At 39.0% G+C, this 19734-nt stretch overlaps 1 protein-coding gene across 1 annotated transcript in view; it reads left to right on the plus strand.

Annotated features, from left to right (window-relative positions):
- Nucleotides 1-8041: 8041 nt before the first annotated feature.
- Nucleotides 8042-19734, plus strand: part of PDZRN4 (PDZ domain containing ring finger 4) — a gene marked incomplete at both ends in the record, with an annotated part of 347625 nt that continues 335932 nt past the window's right edge. The window contains 3 exons of the mRNA XM_079775777.1: nucleotides 8042-8695; nucleotides 11036-11122; nucleotides 12993-13100. Coding sequence (XP_079631903.1) covers nucleotides 8042-8695; nucleotides 11036-11122; nucleotides 12993-13100 — 849 coding nt within the window. The remainder of the gene's footprint in view (nucleotides 8696-11035; nucleotides 11123-12992; nucleotides 13101-19734) is intronic.

The raw sequence follows: 19734 nt of genomic DNA on the forward strand, positions 1-19734 counted from the left end.
GCATAGCCTGTAGGCTATTTCTACCACACGTTTCATCTCTTCTCCTTTAGATGCACACCTAGGTTTCCCATAATTCCCTGGCCCCCAGACAAAGCTTCGGCAAACCTCCAGAATCAACCTGTGGAAGAGGCTCCCAGGAGAGGGCTGCTGGGTCATAGGGGTGCACATTCTTGACGTCACTAAGTGCTGCCAGATTGTTCTCCAGATTTGTTGGCTTATATTTCTTAAGTATTTTGGCAAGATTCACATTTAGTTGAAAATCTGGTTTTGTGCCAACATTTAGGGGCAGGTTGAATTTTATAACTGTGTGCAAAATAAAAAGGAAATCTAATGTTTATAGTATTTCAACATGCACCTCTCTTTTCAATTATTTAACTGAAAAAAACAGCATTTTTGAGAGAGGGCAGATGCAATATTTAGTTTTAGCCATATTTATTAATGTGGATCAGATTATAGAAAAACAATCTGAATAAAATTATATTTTATATCATTTTGAACAAGGGATAATATGTTGTACAATATGACTTACAGGGTAACAAAAAATTTTATGATTATTGCATATATTTTACAGTTAAAAATGCCCTAACCTAAATTAGGTTTGCCCAGAGGAAGAACAAGAGCAGCCATTTATTAAACACCACCTCTGTGTCAGAGATATAAGCACTAATTTATTATTCTTCACACAATCATTGTGTAATAGCTGTTATTTTGCTCATTTTATACATAATGAAATTAATATTCAGAAAGGTTAATTCCTTTACCACAAGACTGCACAGCCAGTATTAAAGGAACAAGGATTCAATTCAAGGACTGCAGTAATTACAATGTCTAAGTCTTTACCATCGACTTAAAAAAAAGACTCCTATCTATAAACATACCATGAATAAATGCTGTCCTTTTCCCTACCTTTGAGATTATGGTGATTAGGGGAATGAATTATTTCATTCTTTCAGTTTCTTCTGGGAGAATTCAGTTACCAGAGGAAAATCAGGTTAAGTTAAAACAGTAGATACTAAAAGAGTTTCTCCAGGAAAGTTTGAATATATGAGAAAAAATTTTGGAAATAGGATTACATTGGAAGGCATTGTGAAAGAATCTGAAAATGGGGTTAAAAAGATAAGTAACTCTGCTCTAAAAAATTTGGAGAAAAGAAAAGACTGAAATGAGTCAGAAAGAGATGGGGGAAGACAGTTAACCCAAAGGGTTTGTAAATTGGATGATGATTATGGACCTGATGGGAGTAATCAGCATGGAGCTAGAAGGTGGGCAAGAAATACATGAATGGAATTAATCAGTCTCCCTATTACAATCAGAAATCTAGTGTGCAGTTGTGGGGTGACTCTGCAAATGAATACTGTAGACTCTGCAAATGAATACTGTAATCATAACCTTAACTAGGAACCAAAATTGCACATAATTTAAACTATTGTGTTTATTTAACATTAAACAAACATTTACCAAATACTGCATTGTGCATACAAAGTTTCTTTAAAAAGGAGTTCTTCATAAAAAAATAAAATGTTAGCATAGCACATACCAAATAAAGGTAAATGATATCACAGAACTGGTGAACAAGTTTGCAACATTGATAAAAGATTGTTTGAGCGGTTTCAATAATCTAGTTGGAAGAATCCAGGAAGAAAGTGGTTTCCCTAACTCGTGTTCAAGGTTGCATTGAAGGGCACACTCTTCTCTCATGTAACAAGGCGGACATATCTATTCAGTGGATGTGGTGAGACATATACTAATACTACAAAGCAAAAACCCGCATTCTCTTCTCTTAACAAGACAGTGATGATTGATAGTCTGTGTTTTAAGATTCTTTCACAAGAATAATGCACGCTCTTCCTTCTTCAACTTTCAAAGACAGATAATTCAAAACAGAATTTAACAATGTTATACAGGCTGATAAAAAAAGTAGTATTCTGAATATATAAAAGACTCATATCAATTATTAAAAGACAAATATTATTATAGAAAAATGTAAAGAATAAATCCCAGGAAGAAATACCTATGGTCAATAAACATTACAAATAATCGATGGTAAAAAACAAAACAAACAAACAAAAAGTGCAAATGAAAATAACATAATGAGATTTTTTTGGGGGGGCAGGCACAGGCATTCAGTGTTTTGGGACATATACTCATAAACTATTCTTTATGTGTAATTTGATAAAATATTTCCAGGGTGCAATAATGAGGGCAAATACATAATAAGAACTATGCTATATTTACTAACCAATTACACAATAACCCAATGAGGTAGGTGAAATTATTATTCTCATTTTATAGATGATAAAAAAATTAAGTCAGAAAAAGGCTAACTAAGTTGGTCAAGACTAATTTGACCAGTTAGTGACAACACTTAGATTTGCTTTACATTAATAAACATTGGGTACCCTGAATTTGGGAGTTTATAATTTAAACTTGTGTCACATATGATACTGTAGTATATGATCATTTTGTCTATAATTATAAATGGTAATTAAAGCATCCCAAACAAACTATAGATATTTTGTTTTATTCTTTAAAGATGTCAATTATTTTATTTTACAGGTGAGATTATACTGAAATTAAACAATTCATGCCCAGACCCATGGTGTAGTGGTACAAATAATGGCAGAAATGTCTCTTTGCTTCTTAGACCTTATAGTAGTCAACAGAGTTTTCATGTGGAATTTCCAATTCCTCTTATTTTTAAAATGCATGTTATCATGTAATAAATTACTAATAAATAACATTATTTATGAATTCCTTCTGAGTTGCAAAAAAAATGAGCAAAGTGGCTTCTGAAACTCAAAGGAATATTACTGATGGTAAATCTGATTAGTGACATTTTTTTAAGTTTTGTCTTCAAACCCTACTTACAACATTAGTTTTAGGCTCTGATTCTAACAATATTACAAATAGTAAAAAAAAAATTTTTATTCAGCAAAATAATTTGTTGGTTTTCACTAAGCAACGTGTTTATTTAATGAACTTAAAATATCTCAAAATTTTGAGGAAGTCTCTGAAATTTTGGAGAGACGTCTAAAAGATATTAAGTTACCAAAAAATCTTCATTGAAGAACTAAACACAAAGTAAAGTTTCAACCAAAATTTATAGTGATTGATTTATTAAACCAGGATTTAAGGAACAGAGACAACTGGTTTATCATATAGGAAGCTCCCAGTTATGTGGACAGAATGACCTAAACTTTTAACCACATTGGTGTTACATAGAACAATTAATAAGGTCAATATTCTCATTCACATCAATTACTCAAAGTCCTCTAATAAATGTGACCCTAGAATTTTCCTCCTTAGAGAAAGGGGGGGGGCGGGGCGGGGGGAGTGGTAGCCTTTTCACAATGGAATCAAATAGACACAGTTATAACTTCCATTCACATATCACATGGCATAGTGCATTTTATCCTAAAATAACTCCTTAATAGATGTAGGGAAAAGCCATTGGAGTGTACTGTACTGTAGAGTGAGCGTTTAATGAGGCAGACATTGGTTTAATCCCAAACTTTGCCACTTTCTGTTTGTATAAACTTGGGCAAGTTGTGGGAATAATAATAGTATCTACCACATTGATCATTGGGATAATGGAACGAGCTTGTGCATGTAGAGTGTATGCTATGCCTGTCGCAGAGTGAATAATTATGGCATATTAGCTCTTGTAGTTGTTTCTGATATTTCCCCTTTGTTAGTGACTGTGGCCCGCAAAGTTATAGCACAAAATCAAGGTTAACTTAATATAGGATTTAATCTATTTTCTTGTATAAACCATCTCTCACAACATTTCTCTCTTAAATGGATAATAACGTGACCCTAATGTCTCAGTGAATTTAGAGATCAGTCCATCATTGAATTGAAAGTTGCCACAATTTTTAATTTAATCTTCCACTTTAACTTGGCCTCCTTCCAATGCTTCATTCTGTGCTGTCTGATATTGCATCCCACAGACACTGCATAATTACTATAAATCATTTACTGTATTTTGCTGTACACAATAGTTTTGTTTATATCATTTTGTTCTTCTCGAAAATGGCATTCTGTACTGTCATGATGCCCCTTTAAATTCTTCATTTTGCCAAAGACAGTTGAAAAGGAAGGTAATAGAAAATAACTTCTGGTGGAGTACGTGTCGACAGACAGAAATCGTAATGACTGATATTGCTCATGTTCTCTGGGTTTGACCAGTTCTGTAATTTTCAGAGTGAAATGCACATCTAAAAGTGTTTCTTCCCCGACACAGTATGTTATCAGCCTATCTTGTAAAAATAGCTTCCTCATTCTTAGTGAGCTTTCAAATAGCTCAACTTGAAAGCATCTTTTATTGTTTTAATCAAGTTTAGAATTTTTAAATAGTTCCAAGTTGACCTTATTATCTCATGCTTTATAAACCCATTTATTTATGCTACTAAGTGTAAATAATATAAAGATAAGAACAGAAATGAATGTTAACTTCAATAATACAAATGAATGTATCCACGGGAACTTTTTGACCTCAAGTAGCTGGGTATTTTTACCCCACCTATCAGGGTAATCTTATATAGACAGTTACAGCTTAAATTTGGGGCACTTTGGAGAAATGTATATGATTACAGACCATAATAGTAATTCATGATTTCTGACCAGGGAATAAGCGAAAAGGAAATATAAATGATGAGATTTTAAGGTCTTATAATAGAAGAAGATTTAAAAATTACTATTTTGTTGAAAGTGCCAAAATATACTATCTAAACATGTATGAATTAAAGAAGTGCTTTATTTGTTTCTTTGAAGAATTTTTTCAAGCTTCCTGACTTCATAATTCTCAATCAAATGCATGAGACATTTAAAAAATCACAAATGAGTTGACTTACGGTATTATCTATGCATGGGGTGGAAAAAATTATCTCTTTTTCCTATTCACCTCTCCATTCATCATTTCTGAGTCTTTGAATATACTATTTCAGTATTAGGTCTTTTAGTGTTTGACTTAACAATCAGCAACTCTCAGATTCCCTATTCATCCTTGGAAGTAGGGATGACTCACGCTTCTCACTGGAAACACTCACAGACATACCCACGTTCATTACTGCTCTACAAATTGGCCCAAAGAATATAGCAAGTAAGTAAATTCTTTATCTGTTTTCTTGGATATATGACCCCTGACAGTGGATTAAAATAAAAACTAGTTCCTATGCTGAAAATACCTAACCAAACACTGGTTACCTTAAAATATTTTGAGTTCAGCCATGTTCCTTGGCTTGCAGATGAAAGAAGTATATTTATTGTCTTCCCATTGAATCTCAGTTGGCAAAGCATAGTCTCAGGTTCAGTCTGAATGGAAGGTTATGAGAAAGGTGACAGGCCTGGTCTTGGCCACAACCCGCAGCAAGAAGAAAGACAATGTTGCTTTTGAGCCTGCAGCTTTCACTAACCAGGGATTCTTAATAGATAATTCTGATCAGTGAAGACATACGGACATGCCCAAGCTATTGAAGCAAGGTGGTAATTTTTCTTTTTAGGCAAAAGATATCTCAGTGTTACTGAATCTGTTTTGCTGAAATATTCGTGCGTACTTTAAACTTATTTCAAATGCTTTCTTTGTTTACCCCGTTACTTCCGTCTAACTGGGCTCCAGGTTTCCAGCTCACCTAAGCTTTTCTTGAGATACTACAATTTTCCTAATATATAGAATAATCTTCTATAGTCTGGGAAGGGACATCAGACTAGTTAGTTCAATTGATGTCACAGGTTTATTAAGCTGCAATGTTTTCAGATGGGAAGAGTCCATGGGCTTCATGTAGGTGTGTCCATTTCCTTAGCTTCACCTCATAATGTTTTCGTCCTGGCAATTAACTCTCTTTGGAAGCACTCACGCTTGCCTTTTCTCACGTAAAAGATTCTCCTAAGCTCCCTTTTGGCCGACTTCATTACTTGGCTTCACTTCACATGTTCTCGTGTTTAACTCGTGATTCTCTGTAGACAAGGTTTTTGACATCCATCTTCTCTTCAACAATCAAAATATTATACATCCCGGGATTACTCATAACAAGATCTACTCACGACCCTAGTTTTGCTACAAGAATTATATAGGTTAACCAAACTCATCATATAACCATTGTGATATATAGTTTTTGGGTTTTTTTTTTAATTTTCAACTAACTGCATGTCTCAGTTTTATAATATCTCAACTGAACATTTTCAGATTTCACCTCTTCTCTCTCTTTTCTTAAAAACATTCTATTATCGTGCTTATTGTGAAATAAATGTCAAGCCCTAGCTATAAACTCACAGCTATAAGTCACAGCTTTTTCTGTAACTAAAAAAAGAAGATGGAACAGAAGTCTCTGGCCCAGATTATTTGAATACATTCTATAACATTCTCCTTTGTATAGCCGACCTATGCAATTCAGAAGCATATGCTCATGCTACTACTGTGAAATGATTCCTTATTTATTTGGGAATTATTGTTTGTTTGTGAAAGACTAAAGGGAAGGGGGAAATTTACAGCATTGTGGCAAACGTTACTTTATCATGATCTACTAGTATATGTAGAAAATGTGGACTATAGCATCTTATTTTGAAACAAGTTTAAAAGCATATCAAATATCTGGCAAGTCAATCCAGGATCCCCACTGCTATTGAACTACTCTAATAAAATCTCACCTTTCAAACAGAAAGAAGGCCCAGAAGGTTCTTATTAGCCTCTATTATTAGCCATTGCTAATTCTTCCCTTCAAGGATTTAAAGGGCAAAGACTGGAGCCTTGTTCCTGTGTTTCAACTGATAGCTACTGGGGCTATCCATGAGGACACAGCTTTCTGGGCAAAACGCTCAGCTGGTGATGAGGAATCATCACTGATTAATTTAGGGAGCCCATCTCAGGCCTGCGGAAGTAGCGGCAGCATAAGGGCAGGAAGTGGTATGTATCCAGGTGATAGGGTTGCTTTGCGTTCCTAAGTTTCAGAAGATGGTGAAGGAAGCTGGGGAAGGAGAGCTTGGAGGCACTCCTTGCTGCGTGTTTTCAGTAAGGCCTGGCATGCTACCCACCCTGAAGAGTCAAACTGGGGGTGGAAGCACTTTGGACCTAAACTGCATATACAGGGTAAGTAGAGGGAAGCAACTAGTAAGATTTGATTTGTGATTTCACTGCTTTCTTTCATAATCCTTCCCTTTAACTCACCTTCCCAAGTGCCCAAAAGGTCGCATTCCCTCCCCAGTGTAAATGCCTGCGGAAGTAGAAGACGGATGGTGTGGTGATTGAACCTGGAGTCGGAGTGCTCAGTAACAGAATCCCAGCCTCCTCACCTGGCTGGAGGCCTTGAATGGTGGTTCAAGTTCTCCCTAAGAGAGAGGTTTCCTAAGGCGAGCACCTGGCCTTTTCCCCATGGTGGCTGCCAGTCATCATCCTGCCTCAGGAATCTCACTGACTTCCGGATCGTGATTTGAGGAACCTGGCTCTGGAGATACCTCGCAGTGATTTTCCTAAGCTGGCAGACACACCTAGCTGGTGATTTTGTAGTTGATTGCTTTGAAAGAACAAGAGTGCATCTAATTCAAACACATTTATTGCAGATCCACTTGATGCGGAGTGATGAGGAGTCGATGGAATGGACAAACCTCATGGACAAAGATTCTGCTTCCCTGGAGCTTCGAGTATTCAGGTGGAACTGGAAGTTATTTCTGCTGGAAGACTGCCTGAAGTTCACTGTGCAGGCGAAGTGGAGCACCGTTTCCCTAAGGGCTATTGAGAGCTGGCCTCGGCCCTCCGTGGACACAATTTGAAAGAATATAAATTGCAGATTAGCTAAGGGGGCTAGGGGGCATCACTTGAGGTGGCTTCTATTAGCGTCAATACGGCGGAGCCAGGGGACTTAGCTGGAGCCTGAAAACTTCACGCCAAACTCTGAGACTACAACCCCCCAACCTTCTCCTCCTGCCCACCCCCCGGGGCCACAGCGGGAGTGCTGTCTCAAGGGTGCCCCGGGGAGACAGGGGTGCTCGGAGGAAGTGGACTCCGCATTCGCATCCCCTGACCGCCCCCCCCCCCCCCATCCCTGCCATGGGCTTTGCCCTGGAGCGCTTCGCCGAAGCCCTGGGCCCGGATTTGGAGTGCAAGCTGTGCGGCCGGGTGCTGGAGGAGCCCCTGTGCACGCCGTGCGGGCACGTCTTCTGCGCCAGCTGCCTGCTGCCCTGGGCGGCGCGGCGGCGCCGGTGCCCGCTGCAGTGCCAGCCCCTGGCGCCCGGCGAGCTGTACCGGGTGCTGCCTCTGCGCAGCCTCATCCGCAAGCTGCGCATCCGGTGTGATCACCGCGCCCGCGGCTGCGGCCGCTCGGTCGGGCGGCACGAGCTGGAGGCGCACGCCGAGCGCGGTGACTCCGGCCCTGCCCGCCGCGGGGGCTGCGTCTCGGGGCCGGTCGGCCGCGGCGGCGGCGGCGGCGAGGACGTGCCCGCGCGGGGGGGCTGCGGAGCGGCGCCCGGGGCCGGCCGGGGCGGGGGCGCGCGCGGGGGGCTGCCGGGCGGCTGCCGCGGGCGCGGGCGGGGGCCCGGGGCGCGAGTGCTCGCCTGGAGGCGGCGCGAGCAGGCGCTGCTGGCGCAGCTCTGGGCGCTGCAGGACGAGGTGCAGCTGGCGGCCCGCAGGTACCGGGAGAAGTTCGCCCAGTACATGGCTCACGTCCGCAACTTCGCCAGGGACCTGGGCGGCGGCCACGGCCCGGTAAGCGCGGAGGGCTGGGGCCCCGGGAATGATCGCTGGGGTGGAAAGAGGAAGGCTCTTTCTGTAGTTCAGGACTCCCCGGGAAGGTGATGCCCTCCTTGTCAGGCAGTAGGAGGCATCCACCCGCCCGAGGTCACTATACTATTACTCATCTCCCGAATGTCTGACTATTGCAGTTAGCAAGGATTGCTCCCTTTCCATTTATATGAGGATTGGAAAGAGTTAAACAGTTTCTATGCCAACTTTTCCACGAAGAAGGAGGTTATTAGGAAAACTCATTTTCTCACCCGGAAACCTTGTTCCCCCTCTTTCTGACTCCTGCCCTCACCCTCGCTGCCTCTGTTTTGTACCTTTGGCCCTTACCTGAGACCAGGAGGCAGGGACCTCGCCACCCTTGCCTCCCTCTCCCACTGCACCAGCATCCCTGAGGCCTGCTTAGCCCCCTCCATGGGCTCCGAATGACTTGGTTCCCTGTCACACTGCCCATATCAGCCACCTTCTACTCAGCACAGGGAACGTCAGGGATGTGGGGATCTAGAGTTAAGAGATTAAGAGATGATATTTTTTTTAGACCTGAAGAGTTCTTTGCATCACCCCTGCCTTCCCTAAATAACCCTTACCTGCCTTCTTGTTTCAGAATTGGTGGTGGTGCTGGTGTGCGTGTGTGTGTGTGTGTGTGTGTGTGTGTGTGTGTGTGTGTGTGTGTGTGACTTGGGGAACCAAGTCTGAGAGCAGCAACATCCATCTGGGGTCAAAGGAGCCCTCCCTCCTCTCCCCTCCTCCCCGCTCTGCAGCGGCTGTTTCTCTTCTTTGTGGAAGCTGCTGGCCCCAACTGTGTTCTGTGCTCGTGGGCTGCCCGCTTTTAGACCGAATAAACAAGCCTCTTTGCAGCACCCCTTGTTTATAAAGCTGTCACTTCTCTGCTGGAGGACTTCTGCACAGTGTTTGACATTGTTGGTCGCTGCCATGGTGAGCAGGGGTTTAGGAGAACTTGCACTCCATTCAAGGAGCTGTTTCCATTCTTCAGTGTCTTGGGGAGGGGCAACCCGGGGTGCTTCCCATTTGGGACTCCCTCCAACTCAGGCAAGGACTTAAGACGCTTCTGTTCTTGCACCTAAAAAAAAAAAATTGAAATGTGAAGGGCTACAATGTTTCTACTCTGCTAAACGGAAGCACTCTGCGTAATTAAAAGACTGGATGCTACCTATTATTCTTTCTCTATCCTATTTATATCCAGATAAATTTACAAAATGAGAAGAGCTAGAGAGAAGCCAGAAATATGCTTTGTAGTGCCAGCTCAGGTTTCAAGGTCCTAGGGAAGCAGTAGTTGATGGGAAGGAGTAACAGCTAGAATTATATGACAGGGAAGTCCATTCAAAAAGTCAAGCTGTGGTTCTCAGGAGTGAGGAAATACTGCCCATGATGTGCAGACTTCATTATCAGAAGGCTTCTCCGTGCTCCTCAGAAATGTTTTCCCACCACCAGTAGGGGCTGCTGTGCGCACTGCCTGGGAAAAGCACCTGGGAAAAGGGGGTGATGATGGTAGTAGCGGTACAAGATGCTTATGGGATTTTATCATTCTGAAGGAATTGCCCATTGCCAAATATATGATATCTTAGGATAGTTAACATCCATAACCATAAACAAAATAAACTCCTCTAGTCTGGCACTACTTCATCTTATTTTTAAAATAGTCTTTACTAATAAACAGGTTGTAGATGTAATTCCTATGTGTTTAACTCTCCTCTGTTTTTTATTTTATTTTATTTAATCTTCTGGAATTATGCAAAACCCAATAATAAAACTATTTAAAATTAGGATTACTGTAACCTGTCATATCCTGCATGACAACGATAACCCAAACAGTACAGTGGAAAGAAATTGATAAATAGTTCACTATTCCTTCAGACTTTCCGAGGTGAAATTTTTACGTAGCGTAATTCTCAGATCCTTTAACAATTTATGTTACTCCTTTGTAATAGAGGGAAAGAATAAGAACACTTGCAAGGCTAAACCAGAATTCTGTTTTAAATTACAGTGAAGTCAGAATTAAACAATGAATGCATTAGAATAAAGACTGCTTAATGTGTAAAAATGCAATGCCATTTAGTTGAAAATAGTTATTTTTCTCACATGTATGGTTGTTCCCTTCAAATACATCCTTTCAAAGTGAATTTAGGAATAAATTAACCTTCTCTCAAATTCAGCCATCCTTAATTGTAAGTTTTCCCCTTTTCAAATGTTAATTTATTTACAGTGGGGAAAAAAGCTTTACTCTAGAATTTATTTAATTTTATATATTTTTTTACGGAGTTTGCTATTTTATCCCCTTTCTTCCAGGGCGGAGAACATAAGCCATTCACCATTCTATTAGAACGAGAAAATGACACTTTGGGATTCAATATTATAGGAGGTCGGCCAAATCAGGTAACCCACCTTGTTAATGCATAGCTCACTATTTGCTTATAAAATAATGACTTAGTTTTAATTTGTGGATTTTTAGTACAAAAAGCATCTAGTTTGATCTTTAAAATTATGCTTGTGATTAAATCGTTTCCTTAATGCAAATATTCCTGTACATACCTATATATATATATTTTAAAAAAGCAAAGCAAAACAGCTAAAAACTTCCTTCTCTTTACTACTTGAAAAGAGTACATTTCACATTTTATCTACCTTGTATGGCCCCACTGGCAAATTTCTTAAATAAACCTATTTCATAGTAATGTGTATAGGCAATTTCTGTTTAATAATACTAGACAATTGTATTGCCTGCTTGCACCTCCTATTGGTTATGTTAAGTTGGTCAGTTTTCAGATGCTTACACAAACCAGGCAATATATGCTGAATGAATGAATGAACCATTAAAATCAGTTTTGAAATAAGGGATATTGTTTTCACAGTTACATAGGAAATGACATGTTAAAGGACAAGAGCAGGTTTGAAATATTTTTGACTCCCCAAGTCAATTCTTTTATTTAATTGAATGAATAATACTTTCTACAATGATGTCAACTGTTTTCAAAACGCATGGATTATAATCCTTTTAGTGTCTACTGTGCTGTAGTTGCAAAGTTCTATCATATCCTTTAAATTACTACATCAACTTAATCTTCTCTATAACTAGAAAAAGGTGGTGAAGCTTTAAAAAAAATCATGTTCTTTCATTTTCTCAATAAACTGCCGTGAAATTTTTGCATCCTGCAGTGCAGATGTTGTCTAGGGGAACTGTCTTAGAGTTGTTGGCCATATGCTCTATTTAGGTCAGGATGGCAAGGGCATATTTCCTCTTTGTGTTTAGCATCTGAAAAACCTAGCAACTAATGACTGCTTTGCTTCTGTCTCTAGGACAGTGCCCATTTATTATGGAAAAAATAGACGTCTTTTCATCATATCATTTTTGTTTCATTTTCCCCTAAGGAATATTGTTATGAGTGCTAGTTAGGTGTTTGACATTTAGGTGACATTGGCCATTTTTTAGACCCTCTTAAAATTCATGTTAAGGAAGACTAATTAAGGAGAAAAAATGTTATTTAACCTGCCATGAAGTGAAATGGCATTTAAAATTATACGATGTATTATTGTAAGATATTGGGCATTTTCCCTAAATAAGTTTTGCACTGTAGTTGGTTTCCTGGGACTGGCTGACATGTACTACTTGTACCATATTGGCTATATGTTTGAGGTTTACTCGATCATTAGGCTCATTACACCTGAAACGTGTAACGATTAGCTTTGAATGGGTTCTCTTGCAGCTTAGAGTTGATCCTTTGGGATTTCACACTTCAGCAAGCTCCCAGTCTTCCCTGTGACTAGAAACATTCAGATTTATATCCCCAAATCTATCACTTCACGAGGCTAAATTATATTTTGAAGACTGTGACCACCTCTCAAACCAATTATATAGTGAGGCTGGATATGCTTCTTGTTTTCTTTAACTTACAACCTTTTTAAATTACATACACCCTCTCTTTAGAAATGGGATGCTCTATAAATCATACGGAGGAGCCTGTTGATATCGCCTTGTACATGCCCTTTCCCCATAGTTTCTTATGCATACTTGAAAACATGAGGTAAATAGATAATCTGGCCAGAGGTGCTGGACTCATTCATTAAAGCTGACATCTTGATGAATGACTGGTGTTAAGTAAGTTAAAATTCAGTGTCAAATCCCCAGCTAAGAAAAAGAGTTGCATGTTAAGGAGGGTTGGCAGTGAGACATTTACTAAATTGTCCTTGATCCAACTAAAAACTTTGTTTACATCTTTCTTACTGCTAATGGTTATATTTTTAATAGAATGGTCAAGAAGAAATATCGAGAGAAGGAATTTATGTTTCAAAAATTTTGAAAAATGGACCTGCTGACAGAGCAGAAGGCTTGGAGATTCATGACAAAATCATGGAGGTAAGACAATAATAAAACACAAATATGATTCGTGGCAGAAATACTTGACATTTTACATTTCCAAACGTATTGCTTTACCTTGGCGTGGTACTTATTAGAATGTATATTGAACTAGAGTATATAGTACATACCTCACCTATATTAATTATTAGATATTCGGATAAAATAACCTAAATGTGTTAATGAAGTTTCTAAATGTGTTAATGAATATCTCTGTTTTAATAATTGTCTCTCCCCATTAACTGAAGGTAGTTATGTGATAATTAAATGTTATAATTAATTTTTACAACATTTCAAAAATAGGATGATAGATATTTGCTGAAGGACATTTTGTTGAGGAAATATTACTATTTTTAAACTTGAGATTAGTATATTATGTAGAGTGTGATATTATTTATAAATGTCTTTTAGTACTTTTTAGTTAATATGGTTATTTTCTTCCTGTCTTTGTTTACATAAAAAAAGAAAGGAAGCACTTTTTTCCCTATTGTGAAAACCTGGTGGGAACTCTTCATTTTCTGTAGTGTACCTTGTAGCTGTATTGTTGTATTTGGGGTTGGCAAAGTGAATGCTTTGACGTTATTGAAATTTGGGCAATGATAATGGAATTTTGAGTCACACTGCCATTCACCAACCCAGTGCTTTCGGAATTTTAACTGGTTGAGATAGTATTATTTAGTGTTGCTGAAAATGTTTAGGGTACTTTTGTCAATGGGGTTATTCCCAATGTATTAGTAAAGGCTAAATAGAAATTTGGAAGGTGTATTTGACTCTGCCATTCTTTTGGGGAAATTCTATTTATTCTAGATTATATAATCACTAATGATATCTTTATGAATGCTTGTATAAACTATCTTGATGGAGACTGTTTTCCTTTATTATACTTTGAATAGAGTTTTAGATCTTCATTATTTTTTCATTAAAAATTTGAATTTTGAATAATTTGACCTAGGATAAGGGTAAACAGTATAGAAGAGCCAATTGTTTTCACTTTTGGAAAAAAAAAAAAAAAGATCTCATAACATTTAGAAATTAACTGACTAGGCACTTTGAGGAAGAGAGAAGAGTTTCTTTGGCTGAAAAACTGGTTTTTATCTGAAGAGGCCTCTGGTAACAAGATTTTCTCCTTCCAGTTTTATAGCCAAGAAAGGACAGACCTACTTTCACTGACGCTATCCAGGTTGTCTTGACAGTTTGCCTAGTGGAGACATTTATATGCTACAGTTTCTAAAGTTAGAATTGTTCTATTTCTACTTGTACTTGTGCAGTATAATTTAAAGGGCATCATAATTCAAACAAAAACATTTGTCCTTTTTGCTTTCTGTCTTATGTCTAAAGCCTTTGGGTTTTTCCAGTTAAATGGAAAAGGAAGGCATGCATTTGATACTATTCGAAGCGCTGGTGGAATTGAATACATATATTGAAGTAACACACAAACTTACAGATACACACAATAGAAACATGTACTAGGGATTTAGAAAATAATTTATTCTAACTATGTAACAATGTTATGCATGCTTCATTAATGTTGGCTTCAAAAAGAGGAAGAAGAATTTGTCTCATGTTTTGGTATAGTATTTTTATTAAAAATTTATTGGTTTTGTTGATGTAAAGAAGTAATTCTATAAAAACTATGGCTGATAAATGAAGTTCATCTAGACATCTATCTTATACAATTACTAATATATATCAAAATAACCTTATATAAATCATCTATACTAATTATAGACAAATATGTAAATTGACTGTACCTCTGTGATGCCCACAGCCAATCAGGAGTGAGTATGCAAATTAACCCAACAAAGATGGTACACAGACACCAAACAGCCGGGGGGCGGGGTTGGACGCCCGCCCGCCCTCCGTGTAGCCGGAGCAACACAGCGGGCGTCCCTGGGACCCTTCCCACTTCGAGCCTGTGGCCAGCATGTGCATGCGCCAGCACCAAGCAGCGGGGGTCCCAGGGACACCACTGGAGTGTCTGGTCCTGTCAGCCAGGCCTGGGGTGTGACTGGAGTTCACAGTCCTTTTGGTTTCTGCAGCCCCTGTACTGGAAGCGGAAACCAAGAGTGTGGGGAGCACCAGGAATTCTGGGAATCATAGTTCTGGTGGCAGATGCGTTGCAGGATCTCCTAGACACTAGAGCAAAGTGAGCCTAGAGCAAGTTACTGTTGCGGGTGGGGGATGGAGGGAAAGAAAAGGTGAGAGACATAAGTAAAGTCAGAGTGTTGAGGAAAAATTAAAGGGAAGATATCCTGCAACTTCTAGGAAATCTCCACCAATGGAGCAAAGAAAAAAAAAAAGACCTCTATTATTCTGTGAGCACCAAACCAAACTGGGTTGGGGTCTCAGACAATTTGCTCATATGATTGCAAAGACAGAAACTCCTGGTTTGAAGAGGGCTACCCTGAGGTCTCCCAGACTGGAGAGGGTGCAGGTCGGGCTGAGGGTCCCACCCCCTGTGCACAAATCTTCATGCACCGGGCCCCTTGTATAAGATAAAGATCAAAGACATCAACCATGGAAATCTAAACTATGATTTATAACCTGCTGTAGTAGTAATATAATATCACCTCAACATGCATATATTAACAGTAAATGACAAGAGGGTGAAATTTGTCTCATTGATAGGATTTATCAATGTTTCTTTTATTCCAAGGTATACTAATAATATGCATATTTGTTATAGTTCTAGCATAGATTCATGTGACTGCATTTGCAATTAAGAAATAAGTTAGACAATATGTATATTTCTGGAATGTTGTCTGTAAAATAGCATGAAATAGTTTAGGAGGGAGATTATTATAAATAAATCTCTCATATTTAGTTGTTCAGTGGTGTCATCATATTTTCAAAGTAAATAGATATTTGTGTGACTTTATTTTTTATATATACATTTAAACAAGTAGCATGTTTGTTCTTGTGCATATGTGTGTGTAAAAGATCCCTGTATACCAATTAAAAATATTTGATGCTTTTCAGTTATTTTAGTTCATCTGCTATTGTGGGGCCAGTCAACTTTTCATATTTTTTAGCAGTGGGAAACTGATAAGAAATATATTGATTAATTTAAAATGTGCAGCTGCAGAAAAACAGATTTTAAAATAGGGTTTTTTGTTTTGTTTTGTTTTCTTGTGCTCAGTGATTTGTTTACTGAACTAAAGTGAATTTCAAATGGCCATGTTGATTTAACTCTAGTTCAACAAATAAATTTGTTAGCAGTATAAAGTGCACCAATAGTTCATATATTATGAAACTACTCATATGACCTACCTGCCACAGTCTGACATATGGCCAAGTGCTTTGAATTCAGTGATATATGAATGAAATTAAAAAAAAGAAACTGTTAGACAATTTATTTTTTACTTACAGTGAAGACAGGCTGAAAATATTTTGGCAAATTAATTGCTTAAAGCACATATTACAACAGGTTATGAATTGTTCTTATAAAATAAAATAAAATGTAAATCATTCAGTTAAAGGAGAAGGGAGATATGTTATTAAAGATTTGTTTCTATTGGTTAAAGAGATTTTACTAATTCTAATAAAAATATTAGATATAATAATTTTGCCAAACTTTAACAAAGGCTAACAGCTTCCAAAATAATATTTTTTAATAGTCTGCATTCCATGGAAGCTGATCAAATAAATTCAAGAATCATAAAAATAAAACAATCACAGTTATAAGGTAAATCTATGTCATATTTTTTCATATAATACAAGGCAAATTTAGTTTTGGAGTCAGTTCCATGAGAAACTTTCTAGTGGTAACAGAGGTTCACTTAGACCGGGAATTCACCAGAGTGTATATCTAAAAAAAAGGCATCTTTTGCATGCTGTTTTCCACCCCTTCTGGACTCAAAGGACCCACTATCAGAGGCTCAGGCACTGTTCTCTAAGAGGGCAGTACCATTACTGAAGTATCATCATGTTAGATGCCCAAGGGGCTTGTGGGAGGGAGTTGAGAATCAAAGTTCACTGCTGCTGTCAGCAAATCTTCCATTATTGTTAGCAGAGGTAGCTAGATGTTAATAAAGAAAGGAAGCAAAAGGAATCTCCCATCAAGACTGTTCATTAGCCAGGATTTCCGAGGGAGAGAGAAAACAAGAAAGGGGAAAGTTCTCTGCTGAGTGCATGCGCAGTAGAAGCCAGAGTGGCAGCCATAAAGGGGAGGTGTCTAGCCTGGGAAAAGGGTTGGATTAGAAAAGATCTAGGAAAGGGATTGGTTAGAGGGAGGGCTGAGCACACACCTGCAAAGGACTGGAAAACTGATTGGTTATTTTGAAAAAGTGCCTGATCTTTCTCAAGCCCAGATCATGTAATCCAAGCTTAACAAAGCTCTGGAGCTCTCCTCCTGGTAACACTCACATTTGCGCATTAGCATCCTCATTCTCGCTTCATAACAGCCATGTGGGACTAGCAGCTGCCTGGGACCCCCCAGGAGCTGGGCTCCAAGCGCAGGCCTGGGCAGTGTTGAAGTGCAGCCAAGAACAGACTAAGGTAGCCAGATGGGGACCGAGACTAAACTGGACTACCTTGGCATGGTACAGGATTTTTGGACACTGGCCCTATTTCTGGGCCTGATGAAGACAAGGCTGGGCTTTGGCCCCAGAGGGACAAGAGCTGAAACCAGGACGGCCCTTTGCATTTGCTGCAGTTTCAGTAATCCTTACCACTGCACACAACCTCCCATGAGGCTCACCTGAAATGCTTTCCTCACGATTCTGTGAAAGGACCCCGTTTCTACCGGCGACATTATTATTTCTGTGATGCTGAAAGCAGGCCGTGCAATCATAGCCCCAGAGTGGGAAAGTGAAAGGAAGGGTGGATAGTCATTCACGGGTCTTTGTTCACACTTTCTTCTCCTTACGCCTCCTCCAGCTCCTTGCTAAGTCTGTGTGATGTCTCTCAGCTTCTGGAGGCCAGGGAGTGAGGGTGGAGGTCTGTGCAGTCTGTGAGAAGAACAATTTGGAGTAGAAAGCCGACTCTTTATTAGTGTACATATTAAAATCTTTTCTATGTATTGAGCTTGAAATCATGATGAAATGTAGCACACAAGGCGTTTTCATTTACTTTAGAAACAGTTCCCACATTGAACAATGTCAGGGTAGCACTTTCTAGAAAGTGCTGAGTTTAATACTAGCAGAAAGAACTTGACAAATGCAACGTCTCAACAAGAATTTCTTAACTCTTCCAGACTGCCAGCTACACTTTTTTTTTTTTCTGTAATGTTCTGTCTTCTGCATTTGATGTGACTACTCTGCACGGCTATAGTCAAAATCTTCGGTGGTTATCATGTTTATTTGCCTAAGGCTCTGCACAGTTCCATTACAGCTGTTAATGCAAGGAATTTAAATGCAGATCGGAGCTGAACACGGAGGAGTGCTGTTGAAGCAGATCTGTGATGTGCTACAGCTGTGTGTGCCTGATGGCACAGTGCACCATACTGCCTCAGAGCAGCCATGCTAATCTGTGTATGCATAACAAGCATTTGCAAGTTTTGTAGATCACTTGTAAATCTGGTGGAACATTAGTTGTTGTTGTTGTTATTTTTTACAAATTGCTGTTTAATGCGAACACATCACTAAACTCTTCAATAATACATTATCATTCCACATTTTAAAAGTGTATTTTAACTATTCAAACAACATTGACTGATTAGCTGAAAGAATTAAGAAAGAACTAAAAGCAGTCGTGTTAGTGCAAGTAAAGAATTACATTTTAATGAGATTTGTAATCATGATTAAATGTTACTTACATTGAGTATATTTTTAACATCGTGATCTAGTTATTATATAATTATATGTTTAACGTCTCTTGAAAATTACTGTGGTGAAGTGGGAAGAGGATGAATACTGAAATTGAGACGATCTGGCTGGAATTCCTGTTCAGCCTCTCTCTTGAAATGTGTGTGGCCTTGAGCAAGCCAGCTGTGCCTCAGTTTCTGTGCCGTTCATAGTTACTGTGTGTGCAAAGTGCCTGGCACACGGCAGGTTTTTGGAAGCCACTATTGTGAGCCTGATGTGTCTCATTCAGTTTACGCAAGGTCGTCTGTTCTCCAGGGCACAGAGCCAATACAGGGGTGGGTATTTTCCTTCTGTGGAGAATCCAGGCCACTCTCCCCCAGCTTTCAGTGATTCCCATTTCCGTCTACACCACAATTTGGATGCGTAAATGTAGGAAGTTTTAAGTTGTACAGTTTTCACATATTCATATGGACAGTCAGATGCAAAAAGGGCTGTTGAGAGAAAACTTTATAACTATACACTCGTGATTTAATTCAGTTACTTAACAACTATTTACTAAATCCCAATAGATGCCAGATGGCATACTCTGCGTTAAGAAGGAGCAATAAGACTAGTTTTCTGCTCCCAAGCAACTCATGTGGTAGAGGTCCTGTTTTCTGCCTATCCGAGGCCAAGCAGGCTCTCATGTGGAGCTGCTTCTTCAATTGTTCCAAACATAAATGGTCATCACCATCTAGTCTTAGTGGAATGACACTGGAGGTTTAATCTAGTGTTCCTGTTCTCCAAGTAGTAGATCAATTTATTTTAATATATTTTATTGATTATTTTAACAAAGAGGAAGGGGGAGGAATAGAGAGTTAGAAACATGGATGAGAGAGAAACATCGATCA

This window comes from Cnephaeus nilssonii (genome assembly GCF_951640355.1).
Source record: "Cnephaeus nilssonii genome assembly, chromosome: 6".
NCBI classification, from domain to species: domain Eukaryota; kingdom Metazoa; phylum Chordata; class Mammalia; order Chiroptera; family Vespertilionidae; genus Cnephaeus; species Cnephaeus nilssonii.